At 36.5% G+C, this 25,749-nt stretch overlaps 2 protein-coding genes and 1 long non-coding RNA gene across 9 annotated transcripts in view; 1 reads left to right on the top strand and 2 right to left on the bottom strand.

Annotated features, from left to right (window-relative positions):
* Window positions 1–119: 119 nt before the first annotated feature.
* On the bottom strand, window positions 120–7,914 carry LOC145736883 (glycerol kinase 3-like). Of its 2 annotated transcripts, XM_081991349.1 has the most exons (12): window positions 7,642–7,914; window positions 7,332–7,590; window positions 7,067–7,281; window positions 6,798–7,013; window positions 6,636–6,746; window positions 6,485–6,584; window positions 6,233–6,389; window positions 3,512–3,717; window positions 3,322–3,459; window positions 3,103–3,195; window positions 2,988–3,029; window positions 120–613 (listed from the first exon to the last, which is right to left on the bottom strand). In XM_081991349.1, exons 1-12 carry the CDS (start codon window positions 7,714–7,716, stop codon window positions 507–509), a joined length of 1,719 nt encoding a protein of 572 aa, XP_081847475.1. In that variant the 5' UTR covers window positions 7,717–7,914; the 3' UTR covers window positions 120–506. The 2 variants fall into 2 exon arrangements, with proteins under 2 accessions (XP_081847475.1, XP_081847476.1); XM_081991350.1 differs by lacking the exon at window positions 2,988–3,029 and having other exon boundaries at window positions 7,642–7,913.
* Window positions 541–919, top strand: LOC145736898 (uncharacterized). Its single transcript, XR_014180143.1, has 3 exons — window positions 541–661; window positions 720–735; window positions 801–919. It is a non-coding gene; the product is annotated as an uncharacterized LOC145736898 (long non-coding RNA).
* Window positions 7,915–8,149: 235 nt separating the features above from the next.
* Window positions 8,150–25,749, bottom strand: part of CaMKII (Calcium/calmodulin-dependent protein kinase II) — a 43,717-nt gene continuing 26,117 nt past the window's right edge. The window contains exons 13-19 of one of the 6 annotated variants that reach the window (XM_081991353.1): window positions 24,494–24,550; window positions 20,090–20,221; window positions 18,623–18,676; window positions 13,517–13,592; window positions 12,131–12,225; window positions 11,961–12,075; window positions 8,150–11,906 (exon numbers count right to left, since the gene is read on the bottom strand). In XM_081991353.1, coding sequence (XP_081847479.1) covers window positions 11,768–11,906; window positions 11,961–12,075; window positions 12,131–12,225; window positions 13,517–13,592; window positions 18,623–18,676; window positions 20,090–20,221; window positions 24,494–24,550 — 668 coding nt within the window. In that variant the 3' untranslated portion in view covers window positions 8,150–11,767. Of the gene's footprint in view, window positions 11,907–11,960; window positions 12,076–12,130; window positions 12,226–13,516; window positions 13,593–16,703; window positions 16,767–18,622; window positions 18,677–20,089; window positions 20,222–24,493; window positions 24,551–25,749 lie in introns of all 6 variants that reach the window. The other 5 variants (XM_081991355.1, XM_081991354.1, XM_081991356.1 and 2 more) reach the window with 5 other exon arrangements.

Here is a 25,749-nt window from a genome sequence, read left to right as displayed (position 1 = left end):
AAATGAGGACGGTGGCGACGTCCGGCGGGTGGTGCACGAAACGGGAACACAGGAAATTACTATTACCGGTTCGTTATTCCGATCATTATTGAAACATCTTTTTTAAAAAAAACACTGAAAATTGTTAGTAATTTTATTGCTTACGACAACCAAAATACAGGTGTGGTAAATCCAAAACCAACCATAGGAAAACCGCGTAACGGACAGAGAAACGTACATTATTGCATGCGCGGGACTAAGACAGAAAACGAAAAAAATATCAAGTAGGCCATGTATTTTCAGCGCGCTGCTGCCAAACAAAAGTATCACTCAAATACCGTCGACAAAATTAACTTGGCGTTTGGCAACAGCGCGCTGAAAATATGGCCTACTTGATATTTTTTTCGTTTTCTGTCTTTCTCCCGCGCATGCAATTACCTACGTTTCTCTGTCCGTTACACGGTTTTCCTATGGTCATATAAAAAAACAATAAAAAAAATCACCTAATTCTTATAAAACATCATAAACTAGGTTGTTAACAATTTCTCATTTAACATTCTGGCTACTACCAAAACCACCAGAGTCCCAAACAGGAATAGTGTTCCTGGTAGTGATGCGCTGATGGTTTCTTCATCTGGAAAACAAAACAGAATAATAGCAGTTAACCCCTATAACAGTTATTGTAAGTTTAATTTAGAAACTAAATTTGTTATTGTTAATTTTGTGCTGTTTCTGTTTAGGTTACAAATTGTGATGGTAATCAGTTGAATTGGCTTATGCCCATTTGCACAGTACATAAAATTAAAACATTGCATTTTTAGGTAAACATCTAGTGACATTACTAGATTTATGGAAACATCTTAGAAATTGACAACTCCGAATATCGTCATCCGTCAAATTGTCCAGAATTAGTCAAAATAGTTTTTTTTTTGAAAAATTTTCCAAAGAAATAACAATAACAAATTGGCTCATAAAGGGAGCAGAAGCGAACCTCCCCCTTAGTTGGGGGGTTAACGAAGGAAAGAAGGATTGTCATGCGCTTACAAACATATTGAGTGCATCACACGTGACCCTAAAATGGCCTGCAGCCTTTAGGTCACGTGATCTTTAAGAGTTACCCAACGTTATTATATTTAAGTTTGACGCAAAAAATGTTCTTCTTTAGTAGAAAATGGAATTTACAAAATCGTGGAAAGGCGTGGTTTTCAATCACAGAGATGAAGTTGATTTTATCCCCAGGGCTAGCGGAAGTGACGCAATAAATGGTCAGATTGAAATTCACTCTTGTTTTAGATTAGTTCAGACCTCTAACCTGAAAAGTTTCTGAGATATTGAGCAAAAAACGAGAGTCAACTTTGACACCCTCTAGTGGCTAAACGGAACAACTTAGCCGTGCCCGCTCAACGTCACGTGATAGCCCCGTTCATTAGCTTTCTTTTGTTATACGATGGTTGTATACAGGGTGTTTCAAATAAGCGAGTTATGGACGATTTTCTGGAAAAGTGCACGAGAGGGTGGTAAGGCTGCTAGAGCAAAAACAATTGAATATCGATACAAACAACATTTTACATCAAGCAGGCAATTCATTAAGTCACCCTGTAAACTACTCCATTGTATTGTCAATAACTCGGTTATTTTGACAATTATAGGGTGGTTCCATTTACCAACGTGTAGCCCTTGAAATTCTGTTTTGACCACCCTGTATAGCGTTTTTACCTAAAACGTCGAATAAGTGAGTTATTTACAGTCAAAACTGAGTGGTTTGATTTTGACTGTGACAGCCCGTAACTCTGGTTATTTTGACAGTTACAGGGTGGTTCAATATACCAATTTGTAGCCCTTGAAATGCTCTTTTCTCCACCCTGTATAGTGTTTTTTCCTAAAATGCCTAATAACTTATTTACTGTTAAAACTGAGCTGTTGTTTTAGTAATATTAGAACGCATGATAAGTCTGTCAAGGAAATATTTCATTTAAGCATTAAGTAATTTTCCGGTAAATTTCCAAAAATGGACATTTTTCCTAACCGAAAATTACCGCTTTTAGGGCCGATTACACCGACATATTTAAGGACACCCTAGACTAGGTTTTAATTTGTCTATTTTGCACATTATCTGTCACAGTCAAATCACAACTTAGTCTAGATAATCAGCCATTATATCTCTGGTTTTCGTTGATAGTTCGCGGTTGCCAGATTGAACATTCCAAATTCCCGGCGATTTAAAAAGTTTTATTAAGCCAGACATATTGTTGTAAGGTTCGGATATAGAGCATTTTTAAAAAACTATTTGCTATTGATACACGAAGCAATCACCCCCAGTATCGCTCCGTGTGTCAGTGCACACAAGAAAATTGTTTTGTCTATCAATACCTTTTTTACGATTCGGCAACATGGCATCAGTGTGTGTTTTAATGCTAGCAAAGGACGGAAACATATTGATTGACAATTGACATTGACAGTGCGTCAGTTGTTTACCGATTTTGACAAGGCTCACGAAAGTGAGGTTAAGAAGCTGGTAAAAATGAAAATATCAACAAGAGCGGAAAATTTAAATCAGTGTAGTTAGGTACTCGTTAAATTAGTGGTGGTAGTGATTCTGGACTGTGCCTGTTAGTTTCTTGATGGTAAACCTGCAAAGGTAAGCGGCAAACTCTCTGTATGTCACATGAAATATCTATTAGCCACTGTTCGCTCCCACTGACTTGTTTAGACATTTTCGGTTACCAAAAATATGAAACACACAAATACAATTCACACAAAATAATAACCGAATTTAAGTTGCAACGGGAAAAGTTGTACGAACCAAAATTATAACGCCGAATTTTCCCGATTGGTTAAAGAACGTACGTTAAAATTCCGTCTCAATCAGTTCACAATTAATAGACAAGGAACGACTATTATTACATCACTGCCGCTATCCCTGCGATAGACCTTAGTGCACGTGCAAAAGCCTGCGTGCGGTTAAAATACAAACAAAAATTAAGTTAAGAAAATACAATCAGTATTACCCAGACCAGAATAACAATCTTCATCATCAAATAGGCATATACCTATCAAAAAACAAAATTGGATTAAGAACAATATTAAACACACAAATACAGAGGGTTTTTAGGGTAAACTCACCGCTTTTTGTCGGTTTATTCCTTTCATCGTCTATTGCCCATCCTAAGCTTCTTTCAATACCCATTTTCCATCTAGTATATTTCATATCTCGCACTGTAAATAGAATTAAAAGTTTTGTGTACCTGTTTATGGGACATTTTGCTATATTATCGGCTGCCAATTTCCAAGCAGACATTTTTAAAACTAACAACCGTGTAAACGTGGACAAACCTAACTTACCATCAGGACTGATTGAAGGAAAGAATACGTCATTGGGGGTGGGTTTAAGTTTATCAGCCTGCCACACCTCCACACCTTTGGCGCTGCCGGCGGCGATAGCCGCCCCCAATGCTGTTGTTTCGGACATTGTGGGACGTACTGACAAAAATTGCATTATTTTCCCGGTACCACGCAAATAAAATTAACTTACCGACTGGTATTCCGGTATAATCGGCCTGCATTTGCATCAAATGGTCGTTTACGGTCATACCGCCGCCCACCAAAAGCTTCCTCAGCGGAATACCACAGTCCAGAGACATGGCTTCGAGTACGTCCCGTACTTGGTAACACACTCCTTCAAGAGCGGCTTTCACCAGGTGTCCTGGTGTGGTTTCTTCAGTCAAACCGCAAATTACACTATAAAATGTCAAGATGATTACTTATATGGTGAAGGCGCAAAGTAGTACTACCCAGTACTAATAGTGCAATAAGAATGTCACAGGTGGCGCCATAGTTTATATGGGGCTGGCAAGCCAAAAAACCAGACATTTTAGTAATAAAAAAATGCAATTTAAAGTTGTCTTCAGTAGGGTCTTAACTGATCCTATATGTGACGAATGATGAGCTTGGGATATGATCATGTGATTACTATCCGCTTGGTGTAAGAGGATCGCAACCCTTTTGCATCAAATGACTGACGCACATCTGAAGACCACCATAATGAAAGTATAAAAGAAAAAACTGTGTATATGCAATGTTGCCAAGTCTACCGTTCTCCTGTTTTCCACCATTTATTTTGTTTTATTCGCTTTTCTACCTGACTGTACTAAATTTTATAGTGTTTTTTTATGGTATTGAATAGGAAATTTAATGAGGATTCCAAAAATGTGCTTAAAACAGTCATTTTCTCACTCCAAGTGGGTTTTACAGACAATTTTGTCGCTGACTATCCTTTCAAACTGTGTTTTTGGCAGTTCAAACTTTGATACCGCTTTTCTACCTTACTGTACTAAATTTTGTAGTGTTTTTTATGGTATTGAATAGGAAATTTAATGAGGATTCCAAAAATGTGCTTAGAACTGTCATTTTCTCACTCCAAGTGGGTTTTATAGGCGATTTTGTCCCTGACTGTCCTTCCAAATTGTGTTTCTGGCAGTTCAAACTTTGACACCGCTTTTCTCCCTGACTGTACTAAATTTTGTAGTGTTTTTTTATGGTATTGAATAGGAAATTTAATGAGGATTCCAAAAATGTGCTTAAAACAGTCATTTTCTCACTCCAAGTGGGTTTTACAGACAATTTTGTCGCTGACTATCCTTTCAAACTGTGTTTTTGGCAGTTCAAACTTTGATACCGCTTTTCTACCTTACTGTACTAAATTTTGTAGTGTTTTTTATGGTATTGAATAGGAAATTTAATGAGGATTCCAAAAATGTGCTTAGAACTGTCATTTTCTCACTCCAAGTGGGTTTTATAGGCGATTTTGTCCCTGACTGTCCTTCCAAATTGTGTTTCTGGCAGTTCAAACTTTGACACCGCTTTTCTCCCTGACTGTACTAAATTTTGTAGTGTTTTTTTATGGTATTGAATAGGAAATTTAATGAGGATTCCAAAAATGTGCTTAAAACAGTCATTTTCTCACTCCAAGTGGGTTTTACAGACAATTTTGTCGCTGACTATCCTTTCAAACTGTGTTTTTGGCAGTTCAAACTTTGATACCGCTTTTCTACCTTACTGTACTAAATTTTGTAGTGTTTTTTATGGTATTGAATAGGAAATTTAATGAGGATTCCAAAAATGTGCTTAAAACAGTCATTTTCTCACTCCAAGTAGGTTTTACAGACGATTTTGTCCCTGACTGTCTTTTCAAACTGTGTTTTTGGCAGTTCAAACTTTGGCATCGCTTTTCTCCCTGTCTGTACTAAATTTTGAAGTGTTTTTTTAGGTTATTGTATAGGACATTTAATGAGGATTCCAAAAATGTGCTTAGAACTGTCATTTTCTCACTCCAAGTGGGTTTTACAGACGATTTTGTCCCTGACTGTCCTTTCAAACTGTGTTTTTGGCAGTTCAAACTTTGATACCACTTTTCTCCCTGACTGTACTAAATTTTGTAGTGTTTTTTATGGTATTGAATAGGAAATTTAATGAAGATTCCAAAAATGTACTTAAATCAGTAGCTTTCTCACTCCAAGAGGGTTTTACCAGCAATTTTATCCCTGATTGTTCTTTCAAACTGTGTTCCTGGCAGTTCAAACTTTGACACCTCTTTTCTCCCAGACTGTACTAATTTTTGTGGTGTTTTTTATGTTATTGAATAGGAAATTTAATGAGGATTCCAAAAATGTGCTTAGAACTGTCATTTTCTCACTCCAAGTAGATTTTACAGGCGATTTTGTCCCTGACTGTCCTTTCAAGCTGTGTTTTTGGCAGTTCAAACTTTGACACCGCTTTTCTTCCTAACCGTACTAAATTTTGAAGTGTTTTTTTAGGTTATTGTATAGGAAATTTAATGAGGATTCCAAAAATGTGCTTAGAACTGTCATTTTCTCACTCCAAGTGGGTTTTACAGACGATTTTGTACCTGACTGTTTCTACAAACTGTATTTTTTGGCAGAAACCACTTTTCTCCCTGACTGACGTGGATCACGCTTGACTGAATTATCCTCTGAAACCACGTGATATCTGTCACTAATGTCAAAATTGACCTAAAATCTGCAAAAATAACAATTTTCGAAACGAGATGTGTTGAAACAATGAAAAATCTGTATTTTTGAAGTATGGTTTATATAGGAAACCGTTTTTTGACTTGGCAACACTGTGTCTATATCAAATTTACGTAATTTATGATTGTGACGTCATTTTGACTATCCTGCACTCTGGCAACATTACTGAAGTGACAGTTTGGTAAAACAAAACCAACTCATCTTACCTTCGGGCGTCTTTTCGCCAATATGGGGCGTACAGCCCGGAAAAAGCCGGAACAAAGACTACTTCACCAGAATCGGGCAAGTTTTGTGCTAATTCCGCGGTATCGCTGACGTTTTTAATAATATTCAAGTTGTCTCGCAGCCATCGTATTGAAATACCTAAGAAAAACCAATGAAACCACAGAAAATAGACTAGATTTTTGAAATTTGACTTAAAAAACCCTTTTAATGGAACTTTTAACGAATCTAATAACCTGCTATTGCAACGGATCCTTCCAAAGCGTAAACAGGAGGCTGATTGGGCCCTAATTGGTACGCTACCGTTGTTAGTAATCCATGAGTGGAGTGCACCATCTACATTGCCCAAAATAACAATGAAATACTTAATTTTGGTAAAATACGTACGCAAGTGCCGGTGTTGTACAAAATAAAACAACCAGTTCCGTAAGTGCTTTTTGCCTGTCCAATTCTAAAGCACAACTGTCCCACAAGAGCCGCTTGTTGATCACCCAAAATCTATTAACAAATTTTTTAAAATTCTTGACAAATGGTGAAGGCATTTTATACCCCTGATATAGGCACTCCAGACAATCTAAATCCTTCAGAAATATAACCGTAAATTTCTGAACTGCTCCGTATTTCAGGCAAAACGTCCATAGGAATGTCAAACACTTTGCACAACTGCGGATCCCACTTTAATGTCTCAATATTCATCAACATTGTCCTGGAAGCGTTGGTGCAGTCTGTGATGTGCAAACCACCATTTTTGCCTCCAGTTAGGTTCTGTTTGAGTGGACTATGGAATACCACTCACAAGACAAATTATTAATACACACCCATATAAGCCAACTGTCAATATTGCCAAACAAACACCTGCCCTCATCCATGGCCTCTTTCACCCCTTTAACATTGTCCATCATCCATTTTATCTTTAAGGCACTGAAATAAGTACTGACTGGAAGTCCGCAAGCGTATTGTAAGAAATTCGTCTCTTTTTTGCCATATTGCAGTATTTCATCCACTGTGCTTGAAGTTCTCATATCCATCCACACTAAAACACACTCTAGTACTCCCTTATAAGTTAACTCGGCACAATCTAACCTAAAGCGTTGCATAAAGGTTTCCCAGTGGTCCGATCCCATAAAACCGTAGTTTCTCTTTGATTAGTGATCCCCACTGCTACAATATCCTCAAAGTCCAAGTTAAGCTTCTTGAGATTGTCGCAAGTCACATCAATTGTTTCCTTAACCGCTTGCAGGATTTCCAAAGGGTCCTGCTCGAACCAGCCCTCTTGAGGACAAATATGGGGCACCTCTTTTTGATGGTAGGTCAGGACTTCGGCAGTTTTGGAAGCAAACACCTTAAATTAGTTTACTATCACTATAAGAATGTTTAAAACGGGTATACGCACCAAAAACCTGGTACTGGAGGTCCCTTCATCGATTGATCCTATCAAAGGGCCGTACTTTTGTCTGGTCGTACCCATTATTTATAGTTTACAACAGTACCGGTTTTGCATCAGTCTAAAGTGCTATAATACGGTACTTTATATATTCTAGATTACAGATTTAATCGTAAAGATCAAATTCCAAATTTCAGGTTTCAATTTTCCTTGATACTGTCTGATTAGTAATTTTACCAATAAATCCGGAAATAAAAACAATTTTTTCAAATTTTCTGATTAGTAGGGTTATGTTGCTGTTGTTTGACAGTTAACAAAATGTTTACTTATTATCGTTCAGATTGTTTTCTCTTTTTAAACCTACAGTAGAAAAAGACAACAACTGATCTGACCGCTGCTGTTACTATTCTGGCACTCTAGATGGTTGCCTATTCTGCTCATATAGCAAAATCCAATGTAAATTGCGATGACGTAACAAAGCTTCTTTAGGGTGGAATTTCAAATAAAACAAAATGGGTACATTTTCCATAATTTAATTTTGCCATAAAAGTGGTTTTTGACTGAAACATTATTCGATTGTAAAGGGAAAAACATAGATTACATAGTTTTAGAGATAAGCAAAAATTTAATTTTATATACATACATTAAAGTTTCAACATTAATAAATCAACAATAAGGGGCGAACCAACTTAAAAACCGCAACAAAATCAAGAATATATACAAAAAGAAATACGGATTTAATTTAATACATTCTGATTTTATACTGCGTGTGCCAGAGGATTATTGTTATTATATAAAAAATAAATAATAAACAGAGAGAGAGAGAGCGTGTCTACAAAAGGTAAATACTTAAATTTAATACAAAAAATTAACACTAAATAAACGTTTCAAAAAAAATCAAACATAATATATAGTGAAAATATTACACATTTGACTAGAGTCGATGATAGCATCAGATATTTTGTATAATTATGTATAAATAGTGGACTTTCGTGTTGAGACCTTTTGGTCACTAAACTGAGCATAACGCAATAATTGGAAATATCGCACAACATAAACGAGTAATAACTGTATAAACACACATTATATATATAAATTTTCAATTACTATTATAGTATTATTTTTAAATTGAAATGACACTTTTCCTACATTATATCATAGTATATTATTAATTTATATACGAGTGAATTACAAAAATTTGCTGCGATTATCACAAGAAAGTGCAGAAGGAAAACATCATATTTTTGTAATTCGTTTTTTTTTTTTAAAGTCGCTGTCCATACAAGGTGTACAATATTAAATCTAACAACTTAAGTCGCCTACTGAGACTGTTCAAACCACGCACGTTAACATTTCCTTAACTTTACAAAACTGAAAAAAAAACGACACACCCTGTATTTTTTTTCTTTGCAAAAAGAGGAGTATAGGCTGCATGCAATCTTAACGGGACCGATTCCAAGGAAAAGCTTCCAATAAACACAACACACTTGGATATTGCTTCAAAAAGTGATATATACGTTTTAGTTATACGATATGACAAATATATAATTTTTAGGCCAAAAAGTTAAAATATAGTTTTGCCGGTATTTACAGCTTGTACTTTTTAGAGAGCGCAAAAGTCGGTTGAATGGTGAAAACCTCTCATTGTTAGGTTATTTACGTAAATTGCAACGCTGCTTATAGTTTGTAGGATTGGTCAGAAAAGAAACCAATTTTTGACCAATCACAACACTGGTGATTAGGAATTTTAAGGTAAAAACCACAAAAAAAGTTGAGTTAATTAAATCAAAGCTTAAGACAGTCAGAACATTTGTCAGTGAATTCGAAAGTATATTCTGGCTGTTTTACCCCAATTAGTGATCCTTTAAGTATATACAGTGTGTCCATAAAGTATGGAATAAATTCGATTAACGTTTAGGGAATTATTTTACAGAAAAATATACACAGGGTGTCCCAAAATTGAGTTACGACCTTCCAGTAGACAATTACAAATGAGAACCTTCATTTTTTGTTGCATTTATGAATGCTACGTAAATTTGTGGGTATTTTTCATTTTTCAGCTTAATTTTGAAAAAAAAACCATACAGGGTGTCCCATTTTCGACACTTTTGTAGCGTATCTCTCTAAAGTGGTATTTTTCAATTTCCCCCCGTATCTTACCGACGAAATGGATTATGACAATTCTGCTGACGCCATGTTAAATTTCACAAAAAAGTAACGCCCCCGTATCTTAAAAAATAAGTGAGTCGAGAATGGGACACCCTGTACACATCGAGCTGCTGTTTGGTTTATTAAAGTTTGTTTTTTCCTAGTATACAGGGTGACGGCCCATTTTTTATTTGATTTTTAGAATCTACCTCAAATTCTAGGCCTACTTGATGTAAAATGTCTGTATCGATCTTCAATTGTTTTTGATTTAGCAGTCTTGATTGGTCGCCCCTCAAATTGAGCATTTTCGTGCACTTATCCAGAAAATAGTGAATAACTCGCTTATTTGAACCATCCGGTATATACGAGCCATAAAACAAAAGAAAGCTAATGAATGGTGCTCTCACGTGACGTTGAGCGAACACGGCTAAGTTTCCCGGTTCGGCCGCTAGAGGGCGCCAAAGTTAACCTTGCTTTTTTTGTAGTTTTTGCTAAATATCTCAGAAACGCTTCAAGTTAGAGGTCTAAAATATAATTTTTTAAATGGAAAAACTCATTTTTTGTTTGATTTTTAGCGTAACTATATATGCTATACAAAGTGGTCAAAAAACAATTTCAACGGCTACAAATTGGTATATTGAACCACCCTGTAACTGTCAAAATAACAGAGTTATGGGCTGTCAAAGTGAAAACTGTCAAATTCAAACTTTACAGCCAACAACTCAGTTTTAACAAATTTCTTCAAAAGGGATGATTAATTTTTTATTGGATTTTTGGAATCTACGTCAAATTCTAGGCCTACTTGATGTAAAATATCTGTATCGATCTTCAACTGTTTTTGCTCTAGCCGTCTTGATTGGTCGCCGCTCAAACCGAACAGAATTTGAGCATTTTCGCGCACAGCAAAAATGGTCAAAATTGTCAAAAAGCTTGACTTTGACGCCCGCTAGCGATCAAACTATCACACCAATAACCTTTTTTGAATACACCGTTGAAAAGCCTTTGGTGCGGACTATATTTTACCTTCACTGATCTTTTGTCGTAACTGTTCACATAACTGAACTATTTTACGTTAAACCAAAACAGGTTAAATCACTTTGACGGTTTGTGAAGCTTGACTTTGACGCCCTCTAGCGGCCAAACGGTGCAACCGATTAACTGAAATAAGCATATTTTTGGAAAGCTTACGACGTGAGCTATCTTTTCACTTCAATCACTTTTGGTCGTCAACTGTCAAATAAGCAAGTTATGGAATATTTTTGGAAAAATTTTGCTCAAATTAGGAATTTAATTTAATAACACAAGAAGAAATTATTTTAACTTTTTTTTAATTTTATTTAATTATATCTCAATTTTGAGACAGCCTGTATATCAAAAAATGCGCGTTTAAAAACTTTCACACTTTATGGACACACTGTATAATTAATAAATTCATTTGTTTAGCTATTACACTTGAAAAAGTCTAGTCTGATCGTGTCAGAATAAGTTGATAATACGTTTGTTCGCAACAATAATTGTAATAAAGTAATACAGGGTGGACGGCATTCGATCCGACCACCGCTGCTCTATAAGAGCAAAATAGTGGCGGGTCGCCGCCACCCAATTGAGATTATTTCCTTCCCAAAAAAATGGAGGAGAGAAAGAGTTAAGTACCAAAAGCCTATTTAGTCTATCTAGAGTACCTCAATGGATGAGACCGACGCCCAATCTGATTGCACAGTAATAACAGTTTGGCTAAATACCCTAATTAATTCAGATAAGAACCCATTAAATCGTAAATCAATTAAAAGTTTAAATGTTTGGTATCCATCAAGCAATCTGGTTGACTGACACTCGTGTACACAAAAAAATCACATCGGCTGCAGTGTCGACAATAGACTAGAACTACCCTCCCCGGAGTTTGGCAACACTGTCCGCAAATGACAGTGGACATTCGGATACACAAACTCCTTACGAAAACAAAAAACGTTCAGTATTTCTTCTTATTTTAGTTTTTGTGGGCGCCGAAACCGAACGCCGCCCCCCCGTTACCCCCGCTCCGATGGAAATGGACGTTCTGCCATTTGTTGTCGCGCTTATGCCACACCCTGCTCTCTTCCGATTGGTGCGTGTGTGCTTGTCCGTGCCTTAATCACAATCAAAATTAATCACACGAGTGACTAAAAACGTGTGTGACTTACTTGTCCATGTATTGCGTCAGTCTGACGTAAGCGATGCAGGCGGCGTCCTCACCCAGGAGGTGCACGTGGGGATTTAAAATTGTCGTGTTCACCGCTTTGCAGTTTTTCCCCAACACTGACGAGAGAAAAAGCGAAAATGACAGTTGTACGTGAACAAACTACATTCTTACCGTTATCAAAGTAAAACTTGTGAAAGTCCATGCCCTCCACCAGGTTACCCATCGCTTCCGGCTCGAAGGCGGTCAAATGAGGATCACAAATTTTCCTGCAACCAAACAAAAAAAATCTAAATGTACCAACTTGTTGGGCAAAATTAATTTAAAAAGGCAACGAGAGATGGCACCACTGATCGCGTAATTTTAAAACCAGACGCGGCAATTCCGATCTTTTGACTGTTAAACACTGAAAAACGATTACGTGATCCTTTAAATGACATTTAAAACTGTCAAGTGACATTTTTAATCCTAAAAGAGTCACGAGACCTTCAGGATTCGTTTTGTACGTTAAAAAGAGTGCCGTGGAATGGAACGGAAAATTAATTTAAGAAAGCAGCGAGAGATGTCACCACTAATCGCGTTTTAATGCGGCGTTGTCTTGTTGACAAATCACATTTTTTGTTTTAGTTTCCAGGCACAAAATAACAGATTTTGTGTGCGTTTTCTTTAATTATTATTGTGTTTCACTTCGTTATTGTATTTTTAGTTTAGTTTATTTTTAATATTCATCAAGAGGGGGGTTATTTTAATCTTAATACATTATGAATTCCATCTTTAATCTTAAAACAGTCGCGTGACCATTTGTACCTTAAACTGTCACGAGATTTAGAGTTTAAAAGTAAAAAAAATGTTAAGGAATCTATAAAATGAAATTCAATTATTGAAAATAGTCATAACTACTCTAACAGAGTCACGTGGGCTAAAAATTAAATTTGGATTACCTATTGAAAATCGTCACGTCACCATTTGCACATTATAAGCAGTCACGTAACTATTCAAATAATATTTTGACATCTAAAACAATCACGTGATCTTTGGGATTTCGTTTTGACGTTAAAATAATTGAAAATTGTCACGTGGCCATTTGCACTGTAAAGGAGGTCACGTGTCTTTAAAAAATATCAGTTTAAACTGAAAAAACGATTACGTGATCTTTTAAATGACATTTAAAATTGTCATGTGACATTATAAATTCCATTTTTGATCTTAAAAGAGTCCGGTGACTTAAAATAAATAGAATCTTTATTAGCAAACCAGAAATTTTTATCTTGTTTTGTTTTCAAAATACGAGTAATTTAACTTAAATCATTCGTTTACGCAAGTAATAGTGGAAAAGTTGGCAACCATGTCTGCTTTATTAGCGCCATCTCTTAGAGTTTACCCACAACTGAAGCGGCCGAAATACATTAGGAGGCCTTGGTTGTCTGACAGTTGGACGGTTAGACGGTTTCAAACTTAAAAACTAAAAATCCAAAAATACTTAATTACACCGAATAGTTTGCTGTTAACCAATCACAAACTAGGAACACGAATTATTTTATTAAAATTAACAAAACTCACGTATAAGCTTCAAAGTCGCCAGTGTTGATCGCTTCTACGAGTTGCTCGGTAATCTTGATGATTTCTTGGCGACGAGCTACGGAAAAAAAAGAAAAACAATCTAAAAAACTGAAAATAACCCTTTCAAATTAGTGTACATAAAACAAACACAACATCTATCAAGGAACCACTCTACTGTACAGTGTGTATAGTAACCAAGTACCACTGGTTTATACGTGAAAATCAATGTTAATATTGTCGTAAAGGCAATAATTATGTAAAATCCATGCAAACGACATAATTTTTTCGTGTCAATAATGTGTATCAAACGTGTTCTAAAGTGTATTCAACAAGTGCACAAAAATGCTTCTAATGTAGCCTTCCGCAAATGTTTCAATTCATAGTTCGACGCTTCGATGTTAGTAAACTGACAGACTACAGATTATTTGACAGTTTATTTCTTTGTTTACAATATAAATTTTAGGTTAGAATTTTTTATTTCTATTCTATTCAAATGTTTGCTGAACTTTAGGGAAAATGGATTTTGTCGATGACTATTCTATCATAGTAGCTGCAAGTAAGCCAAGTAAAAACCAGAAAAATAAACCAGAAATTTCGAATAGGTATTCGGTACAGTCAGAGAGAAAAGCGCTGTCAAAGTTTGAACTGCCAGAAACACAGTTTGAAAAGACAGTCAGCGACAAAATCGTCTGTTAAACTCACTTGGAGTGAGAAAATGACAGTTTTAAGCACATTTTTGGAATCCTCATTAAATTTCCTATCCACTAACCTAAAATAACACTACCAAATTGAGTACAGTCAGAGAGAAAAACAGTGTCAAAGTTTGAACTAACAGAAACACAGTTTGAAAGGACAGTCAAGAACAAAATCGCCTGTAAAACCCATTTGTGGTGTGAAAATGACAGTTTTAAGCACATTTTTGGAATCCTTATTAAATTTCCTATCCAATAGCCTAAAAAAATATCACTAAATTCGGTACAGTCAGGGAGAAAAGTGCTGCCAAAGTTTGAAAACACAGCCAGCGACAAAATCGTCTGTTAAACTCACTTGAAGTGAGAAAATGACAGTTTTAAGCACATTTTTAGAATCCTCATTAAATTTCCTATCCACTAACCTAAAAAAACACTACCAAATTGAGTACAGTCAGAGAGAAAAACAGTGTCAAAGTTTGAACTAACAGAAACACAGTTTGAAAGGACAGTCAAGGACAAAATCGCCTGTAAAACCCATTTGTGGTGTGAAAATGACAGTTTTAAGCACATTTTTGGAATCCTTATTAAATTTCCTATCCAATAGCCTAAAAAATATCACTAAATTCGGTACAGTCAGGGAGAAAAGTGCTGCCAAAGTTTGAAAACACAGCCAGCGACAAAACCGTCTGTTAAACTCACTTGGAGTGAGAAAATGACAGTTTTAAGCACATTTTTGGAATCCTCATTAAATTTCCTATCCACTAACCTAAAAAAACACTACCAAATTGAGTACAGTCAGAGAGAAAAACAGTGTCAAAGTTTGAACTAACAGAAACACAGTTTGAATGGACAGTAAAGGACAAAATCGCCTGTAAAACCCATTTGTGGTGTGAAAATGACAGTTTTAAGCACATTTTTGGAATCCTTATTAAATTTCCTATCCAATAGTCTAAAAAATATCACTAAATTCGGTACAGTCAGGGAGAAAAGTGCTGCCAAAGTTTGAAAACACAGCCAGCGACAAAATCGTCTGTTAAACTCACTTGGAGTGAGAAAATGACAGTTTTAAGCACATTTTTGGAATCCTCATTAAATTTCCTATCCACTAACCTAAAAAAACACTACCAAATTGAGTACAGTCAGAGAGAAAAACAGTGTCAAAGTTTGAACTAACAGAAACACAGTTTGAAAGGACAGTCAAGGACAAAATCGCCTGTAAAACCCATTTGTGGTGTGAAAATGACAGTTTTAAGCACATTTTTGGAATCCTCATTAAATTTCCTATCCAATAGTCTAAAAAATATCACTAAATTCGGTACAGTCAGGGAGAAAAGTGCTGCCAAAGTTTGAAAACACAGCCAGCGACAAAATCGTCTGTTAAACTCACTTGGAGTGAGAAAATGACAGTTTTAAGCACATTTTTGGAATCCTCATTAAATTTCCTATCCACTAACCTAAAAAAACACTACCAAATTGAATACAGTCAGAGAGAAAAACAGTGTCAAAGTTTGAACTAACAAAAACACAGTTTGAATGGACAGTCAAGAACAAAATCGCCTGTAAAACCCATTTGTGGTGTGAAAATGACAGTTTTAAGCACATTTTTGGAATCCTTATTAAATTTCCTATCCAATAGCCTAAAAAATATCACTAAATTCGGTACAGTCAGGGAGAAAAGTGCTGCCAAAGTTTGAAAACACAGCCAGCGACAAAATCGTCTGTTAAACTCACTTGGAGTGAGAAAATGACAGTTTTAAGCACATTTTTGGAATCCTCATTAAATTTCCTATCCACTAACCTAAAATAACACTACCAAATTGAGTACAGTCAGAGAGAAAAACAGTGTCAAAGTTTGAACTAACAGAAACACAGTTTGAATGGACAGTAAAGGACAAAATCGCCTGTAAAACCCATTTGTGGTGTGAAAATGACAGTTTTAAGCACATTTTTGGAATCCTCATTAAATTTCCTATCCAATAGTCTAAAAAAACACAAAAAAATCGAGTATAGTCAGTTAGAAAAGCAGTGTCAAAATTTGAACTAACAGAAACACAGTTTGGAAGGACAGTCAAAGACAAATTCCGGATACATGAGAACCGAGCTTTACTTTTTACTTCTTGCGGATTTCAAATTATGAATTCAGCTTTACAATCCAGTCTGACAGTAACTTGTGGTAAAAATTTGAAATCAATGGGTACGCTCACCTAAGCGGCTTAGAGGTCAAGTAAGCGGTCCTATTTAGTTTGTTAGGACTGCTTGCTTAGCTTCTAAGCCGCTTGACGTCGGGTGAACATACCCAATGATTTGGACACTGGAAGAGTTAGTTAAGTAATTTTATTGTCATTTTTGTCCAACTCATTGATTTCTAACGGTTTCTCTCTTCGCTAAAAACATGCTTATACACAAAGTGTTTTAATAACCAATTCAGTCAATTTCGAGAAAGTTTCTAACTATTACACTACGAGCTACGTCATAACAGTAACGTGACCTCATACCTGACATTTGAGAATTAGTGGAGAGTTGCGAAAAAGGCTTGTCCGGACACACAATCCGAATTTCTATAATATGCAATATAAAAAGCGACCTGTTAGTAATCATTGTGGTTAGCCAGAGCATGCGTAAAAGTTAGGAAAAAGCACGCGGTTCCTGCCAGACTGTCACCTGAGACACCAAAAAAAAAGAAAAATCACACGGAAAACCACCCAAAAACCAAACCACTTAACTTATTTCTTGTGAAAAAAAGGGAATTTCCCTTGCAGCTTGTGCTTAACATCTGAAAAAGGCGTGGCATATTAACAATCTGACAGAAACTGTAATGTGCAAGGTGGTTTTCAAATCAAGTGTAAAAAAAAAGCATACACAAAGTACTGTATTACCTTCTCCACTGTAATTAGTCCAGCAATTGGTAAAAGCTACTAAACCATTTAAAAATCATGCAAATCTAATTTTCATACAGAGTGAAACATTTAAAAATTGTGTAAATAACTAACAAAGCTCACACGAGTCTAAATTGAAATTAATGTCTAGCAGAGATTGTAAAAGCGGTAATTTTCCAGTCGGAAAATTGCAAATTTTGGAAATTTACCGTAAAAAAAAACGCAGATAATTTCAGAAAATTGTTTATTTTCAAAATTTGTGGATTTCTGTAGAAGAAACACTTGTAGAAGTTTCTGGCTCTTTTTAAAAGATTGTCAGTTGCCACATCATTTTTGAGACACTCTCTAATTCAATCAATAATTCCGTATTTGAGATTTAAGATAATGCAAGGAGACACAAACGAACTGAAATGAATGTAGGTTTCGTTCGTTTTGGCACTTTATGGAGCAACCAGAGTGTGACATCACAATGACGTAGTTTGACAACACCGTAACTTAACCAACTGTCAAATTACGTCATCCTGACGTCACATTCGCGTTGTTTGCACCATAAAGGGTAAGAACCAACTGTATTTATATTATTACTTTTAGTCTTAACTCCTTCACTTCGGTAAGTGGAAACCCTGATTCTGGGGGGGTTCTGAAACTTTTCGGAAAGTTGTCAGGAGCGTTTGGAGGTCCTTGGCACATTCAAAATGGTCCAAGAGGTTTCTAGTTACCAGAGACAAACCTTACTTTGACCACCCTCCTCGAAAGCAGAAAATTTTGGTGCACTTTTCCAGAAAATCGTCCATAACTAGCTTATTTGAAACACCCTGTATAAAAACATTGTATAACAAAAGAAAGCTAATGAACGGGGCTATCACGTGACGTTGAGCGGGCAAGGCTAAGGTGCCCAGATTAGCCGCTAGAGGGCGTCAAAGTTGACTCTCGTTTTTTGCTCAATATCTCAAGAACGTTTCAGGTTAGAAGTCTGAAATTTTTCTGGAAAAACTTCCATAAATAAAATTTTCCGGAAATTTTACATTCCTGATCCAAAATATGATCGTAAATTTTCGTACGTGAATGAATCAATAAATATAATGACGAACTGGTACGATCACCGGTGGAAGGTAAATAAACTGTGTTAAAAATAGACTTTTTCCAAACTATCTAACTGCAAATGCAACTCTACACTCACCTGAACTAATTCTTATGGCGTTTGCGCCAGTTTAGTGCAAAACCAACGTATCTCTAGCCTGCTCTATCGAATGTTATTGAAACAGTGCGGCAATACGGTGGTTTTGCACTAGACACGCCAATCGAAAACGTGCTAAAGCATGCAACACTGGCAAACACCTGTCAACGGGAATAACCATAACCAATTAGTTGTGGCAGTTAGAACAATCAACAAATTGAATAAAAGGGTTTCTCCTTGTGTAATCTAGTTTAAGGAAGGCGCGTAATCTTGAAAGTTGTTTGATTAAAAATGATTGTTAATGATTGTTAGGTTAGTGCAATTATAAGAGAAAAAAACCAAAAGAATCACGCGCACTTACTAAAAATTACTAATTCGTCTGCGTCCAACAAGCGAGGGCGTTTTGAGCAAGGACCTGGATTTTTTCCAAAAAATTACATTGTTTTAGTTTTTTTTTTAGTCCCTGTAATGAGAGCGGAAGCGCTGTTAATTATTATTAACACTTGGCAACGTTGCACCTGTCTGACAGAAGTCAGAATTTTTATTGCAACGCCCTCTAACGCTAATCTACAGCAGTCTTGAACTGTAACAATGGCGGAAATGATTCGTTAAATGTCATTGAAGTGAGACGCTAATATTCTAATTGTGGCAAGATTCAACATGACAATTGACAGTAATGGAATGGACACACATAGGGAAGTATGGTCCATTTATTTTCCCGTGGCGGTTACGTCATCATTTGCCTTTCTTGTCTATTATATGCGTTCCGAGCGCGATAGAATTTTGACGTCATCTAGTCACGTCGGCAATGAATCAGGACGACAAGGCTCGGAAAATCGGCCGCCATTGTTGACGAAAAGTAAGAAAAGCGCTGTCAAAGTTTGAACTGCCAGAAACACAGTTTGAAAAGACAGTCAGTAACAAAATCGTCTGTTAAACTCACTTGGAGTGAGAAAATGACAGTTTTAAGCACATTTTTGGAATCCTCATTAAATTTCCTATCTACTAACCTAAAAAAACACTACCAAATTGAGTACAGTCAGAGAGAAAAACAGTGTCAAAGTTTGAACTGCTAGAAACACAGTTTGAAAGGACAGTCAAGGAGAAAATCGCCTGTAAAACCCATTTGTGGTGTGAAAATGACAGTTTTAAGCACATTTTTGGAATCCTCATTAAATTTCCTATCTACTAACCTAAAAAAACATTACCAAATTGAGTACAGTCAGAGAGAAAAACAGTGTCAAAGTTTGAACTGACAGAAACACAGTTTGAAAGGACAGTCAAGGACAAAATCGCCTGTAAAACCCATTTGTGGTGTGAAAATGACAGTTTTAAGCACATTTTTGAAATCCTCATTAAATTTCCTATCCACTAACCTAAAAAAACATGTGAGATTCTTAGAATGTTTTTTTCAAAACAATAACGTTTTCTCATTTTCTTATTTATAATTGCTTAATGAAAGATACATATTGTGAGGTTTAAAGAGGAATTTGTCAATACGGCAACGTCCAAACAGGTGATCAAAAAGATGGATAGTTCAGCTTGTAATAAACGACGTGCGTAAATTTCAATATGGCGGAGCACTTGATGACGTAACCGCCACGGAAAAAAAAATGAACCATAACTTGTTTAGTCTTCTGTGTGATTACATTGTTGTCAGACGTTTGGCATCGCTCCTAACTTACGCAAGAACAATTATTGAAATAGCACCGAGTGCAACGTTGCCGATTCCTACCAAATTAACAACACGATGACAACAAACGAGTAGTGTGTGTTAGTTTTAAAAACACAGCAAAATCAAGAGTCACTCTCTCAGTCCTCCGCTAACCTTGAACGCTTTGCAACAGCGCCTGCCCCAAATTGAGGGGGTTGTTTTTCGGGGTTGAATTGGTGGCCACGCTTCCCGACGGCGAACCTGAACCCAGGGGTGCCCTGGGCGATAGCGGCGGCGTACCCGCCCCTAATGTTATAACAATTTCCCTAATTAACAAGTTTTTAAGTCTGGTAAGTAAAGCGAGGGGCGATTGGTAAGTTAACTGGATTGAAAAAAATTCTACATACTTTCCCGTCGTTTGGACGTCCCTAAAACAGCCGCCAAAGCGGACATGCTGTTCCCGAAGCACCCAATTTTGAAGAAACTATCAACAAAACGAGAAACAGTCCGGCGAACCGACTTCAAAATGATATCAGTTTCTGGTTAGGATCAATTAAAAACCAAAACTAAAATTAACCGCACAGAAAAAAAACTAATGGCGATTTTAACAATGTCCGGTTAGCGGCGCTAGTGTCGGTTAGCTGGTCGCAATGTCCGAAATTAAACTGACTCTCTCTGACTTCGAGTGAAATTCTAAGTGGGCAACTATTATTAGACCGGTCCTGTGCTGAATCCGCACACCTATGTTTTTTTGTTTATTTTGTAGTACGGGTGTGTTTGTAGAAAAAAATTTTCTTTTGGTTTTAGTGGTTTTTTTTTTATGGATATTGCCCGTTAACAGAGATGAGAGTGCAATATCTAAATAAGGTGCTAATAACCCCCCCCCCCCCCCCATTTTTCCAATTTTTTTTTCAAGTGCTTTTTTTGTTCTTAATTCACCTTATTTAAGGTCTTTTTGTATAAATATACCCTTTGCTGTGCATTGGAACCCTTCTGGAGCAAAATTAAAAATTGCCAAAATTGCACTTTTTGTAAAAATAGCATCTTTTTTGACACACCTTGCCTTGAGCCTAAATGACTCCCTTACTTGACAAGATACGTCAAAATATCATAGAGAACAAAAGAGAGTGCAGATTACAAGCTTTCCAAAAATATCCCCACATGAGTTGATTGGTCATACCGTTTGGCCGCTAGAGGGCGTCAAAGTTGCTTCACCATAAAATCACTAATTTTTAGACACCCGCTGCTTTCACCCTAATTTACTCCCTTACTTGACAAGATACGTCAAAATGTCATAGAAAACAAAAGATAGAGCAGAGTTCAAGCTTTCTAAAAATATCGCCACATGAGTTGATTGGTCATACCGTTTGGCCGCTAGAGGGCGTCAAAGTTGCTTCACCATAAAATCACTAATTTTTAGACACCCGCTACTTTCACCCTAATTTACTCCCTTACTTGACAAGATACGTCAAAATGTCATAGAAAACAAAAGATAGAGCAGAGTTCAAGCTTTCTAAAAATATCCCCACATGAGTTGATTGGTCATACCGTTTGGCCGCTAGAGGGCGTCAAAGTTGCTTCACCATAAAATCACTAATTTTTAGAGACCCGCTGCTTTCACCCTAATTTACTCCCTTACTTGACAAGATACGTCAAAATGTCATAGAAAACAAAAGATAGAGCAGAGTTCAAGCTTTCTAAAAATATCCCCACATGAGTTGATTGGTCATACCGTTTGGCCGCTAGAGGGCGTCAAAGTTGGTTCACCATAAAATCACTAATTTTTAGACACCCGCTGCTTTCACCCTAATTTACTCCCTTACTTGACAAGATACGTCAAAATGTCGTAGAAAACAAAAGAGAGTGCAGATTACAAGCTTTCCAAAAATATCCCCACATGAGTTGATTGGTCATACCGTTTGGCCGCTAGAGGGCGTCAAAGTTGCTTCACCATAAAATCACTAATTTTTAGACACCCGCTGCTTTCACCCTAATTTACTCCCTTACTTGACAAGATACGTCAAAATGTCATAGAAAACAAAAGATAGAGCAGAGTTGAAGCTTTCTAAAAATATCCCCACATGAGTTGATTGGTCATACCGTTTGGCCGCTAGAGGGCGTCAAAGTTGGTTCACCATAAAATCACTAATTTTTAGACACCCGCTACTTTCACCCTAATTTACTCCCTTACTTGACAAGATACGTCAAAATGTCATAGAAAACAAAAGATAGAGCAGAGTTCAAGCTTTCTAAAAATATCCCCACATGAGTTGATTGGTCATACCGTTTGGCCGCTAGAGGGCGTCAAAGTTGGTTCACCATAAAATCACTAATTTTTAGACACCCGCTACTTTCACCCTAATTTACTCCCTTACTTGACAAGATACGTCAAAATGTCATAGAAAACAAAAGATAGAGCAGAGTTCAAGCTTTCTAAAAATATCCCCACATGAGTTGATTGGTCATACCGTTTGGCCGCTAGAGGGCGTCAAAGTTGCTTCACCATAAAATCACTAATTTTTAGACACCCGCTGCTTTCACCCTAATTTACTCCCTTACTTGACAAGATACGTCAAAATGTCGTAGAAAACAAAAGAGAGTGCAGATTACAAGCTTTCCAAAAATATCCCCACATGAGTTGATTGGTCATACCGTTTGGCCGCTAGAGGGCGTCAAAGTTGCTTCACCATAAAATCACTAATTTTTAGACACCCGCTGCTTTCACCCTAATTTACTCCCTTACTTGACAAGATACGTCAAAATGTCATAGAAAACAAAAGATAGAGCAGAGTTCAAGCTTTCTAAAAATATCCCCACATGAGTTGATTGGTCATACCGTTTGGCCGCTAGAGGGCGTCAAAGTTGGTTCACCATAAAATCACTAATTTTTAGACACCCGCTACTTTCACCCTAATTTACTCCCTTACTTGACAAGATACGTCAAAATGTCATAGAAAACAAAAGATAGAGCAGAGTTCAAGCTTTCTAAAAATATCCCCACATGAGTTGATTGGTCATACCGTTTGGCCGCTAGAGGGCGTCAAAGTTGCTTCACCATAAAATCACTAATTTTTAGACACCCGCTGCTTTCACCCTAATTTACTCCCTTACTTGACAAGATACGTCAAAATGTCGTAGAAAACAAAAGAGAGTGCAGATTACAAGCTTTCCAAAAATATCCCCACATGAGTTGATTGGTCATACCGTTTGGCCGCTAGAGGGCGTCAAATTTCCTTTACCATAATATCACATATTATATTGTAAATATTTTTTAGTCAGATTTTCATGTATCTCTTAAAAAACTCCATTTTTGCAAAAAGTGCAATTTTGGTAATTTTTTATTTTGCTCCAGGAGGGTTCCAATACACAGCAAAGGGCATATTTATACAAAAGACCCTCAAATTAGGTGAAATAAGAATAAAAAAGCACTTTAAAATTTTTAATTTTTCAAAAAAATTGAAATTAGGGGTCTTTTTTAATACTTTTTGAAATTAATTAATTATCCAACCAACAAAAAAGTTTGAGACACCCTGTAGGTAAACACGTTGTTCACTTCAGTATATTATTATAATGATATCAGTGACAGCATGTTGGAACATCGAGTAGGCAGATGTGCTGGTTGTCTAAAAAAAAAATAAATTACCATACAGAGTGATTCAGAGAATTCTCAGTACAGACCCGGACTCTACAACAAATTCGAGACACAACTAAAGTACTCAATCGCCCTGTATAAATTGAACTAATTTAAACATGCCAACCATGCAACTACAAGTGCTTACTAATTACCTGTTCACTCGGTATAAACAAAACGAAACTTTGACATCTGTGTGTGTAAAACACGCCTTTACACATAATTAAATAAAAAAGCTCAGCTTATTTGAAATTAAACGGAAGCAATAATTAGTGGAAGCCGGTACTGGACAACAAATTATATAAATGGAAAAGTCAAAGCTAGGAAACCAAAAATCGTTTTCGAAACATCCAGACCAATTGAAAAATTATCAACAATAACGACCGAGATAAATCTGAATCGAGTTTGATTAATTTCGATCATTGAAATGTTTTTCAAGTGCGATTCGGAGAAAAGCCGTATTAATAGCTCTATAGATAGAACGGAGTGAATTAGAGGAGGCGATAAAACAAATTAACAGTTTTAGTATCGCTTTTAGATGTATACAAATAAGCCCAACAAGCTGAAACGAGGTTGAAACAATAGCAAAGTTTAGCGTTCCCTGTCCAGGCACACTGATATTGATTTCAATGCCTGTCATTTTCGAATTGACGTTGAGGTTTCCCGGCTTTCGACAGACCATTCCAGAATGACGTTTGACAGTTCGAATGGGCGCCGCCATGATTTTTTTCTTACTACACAGTAATAATTATTGTTGCGAAGATTTTGGTAGTGTTAAGACAGCAACTGGGTTTGTCATGTTTCAAGTGAGTAATTATACACGCTATTTCTGAATTGAACTGTCAAAGTCACGTGTTCTGCCCTGGTCTTGAAATAAAGCAACATTGAAACAATAACATAGAAAAGGATAACAAAAGGTGTAGTGATAAAAGGTCAAAGGAAATTACCTTCGGGCTCTTTGGCAATAACAGTAGAACTACGGTCGACTCCGCCCTTCTTGTCTTCTGAACGGTGTCCAGAACACAAAGAAATTATTGACTGGGAATATACACTTGTCACGTGTTTATTTAAAAATACGTACGTTCTAGAGGGGATATTATTTTTAAGCCACACTGTATAAAGCTTGGTACACATGAATCCGGAACATTCGCGGAATGCGGAGAGCGGAAAATCGTTCAGCCAATCAGCGTTCTGTCCGTCTATCCGGACCGGATTGCATATTTTGATATTTTCCGCGCGTAAACATCATAATCATGACAGAGACAGAAAACAGAAACAGCAAAGCAAATATGTCCGTGGAGATGAACGAAAACGATTTTTACACTACGCTAATTGATTTTGTCCAAAGTTACCCCCAACTGGCAGAAACACAGTTTGAAAAGACAGTCAAGGACAAAATCGCCTGTAAAACCCATTTGTGGTGTGAAAATGACAGTTTTAAGCACATTTTTGGAATCCTCGTTAAATTTCCTATCTACTAACCTAAAAAAACACTACCAAATTGAGGACAGTCAGGGAGAAAAGTGGTGTCAAAATTTGAACTGGCAGAAACACAGTTTGAAAAGACAGTCAAGGACAAAATCGCCTGTAAAACCCATTTGTGGTGTGAAAATGACAGTTTTAAGCACATTTTTGGAATCCTCGTTAAATTTCCTATCTACTAACCTAAAAAAACACTACCAAATTGAGGACAGTCAGGGAGAAAAGTGGTGTCAAAATTTGAACTGGCAGAAACACAGTTTGAAAAGACAGTCAAGGACAAAATCGCCTGTAAAACCCATTTGTGGTGTGAAAATGACAGTTTTAAGCACATTTTTGGAATCCTCGTTAAATTTCCTATCTACTAACCTAAAAAAACACTACCAAATTGAGGACAGTCAGGGAGAAAAGTGGTGTCAAAATTTGAACTGGCAGAAACACAGTTTGAAAAGACAGTCAAGGACAAAATCGCCTGCAAAACCCATTTGTGGTGTGAAAATGACAGTTTTAAGCACATTTTTGGAATCCTCATTAAATTTCCTATCCAATAGCCTAAAAAAATATCACTAAATTCGGTACAGTCAGGGAGAAAAGTGCTGCCAAAGTTTGAAAACACAGTCAGCGACAAAATCGTCTGTTAAACTCACTTGGAGTGAGAAAATGACAGTTTTAAGCACATTTTTGGAATCCTCATTAAATTTCCTATCCAGTAACCTAAAAAAAA

Source organism: Ips typographus, linkage group LG13 (genome assembly GCF_016097725.1).
Source record: "Ips typographus isolate SLU linkage group LG13, UJ_Ityp_2.0, whole genome shotgun sequence".
Taxonomy (NCBI): Eukaryota; Metazoa; Arthropoda; class Insecta; order Coleoptera; family Curculionidae; genus Ips; species Ips typographus.
This window is presented reverse-complemented; position numbering and strand designations above follow the sequence as displayed.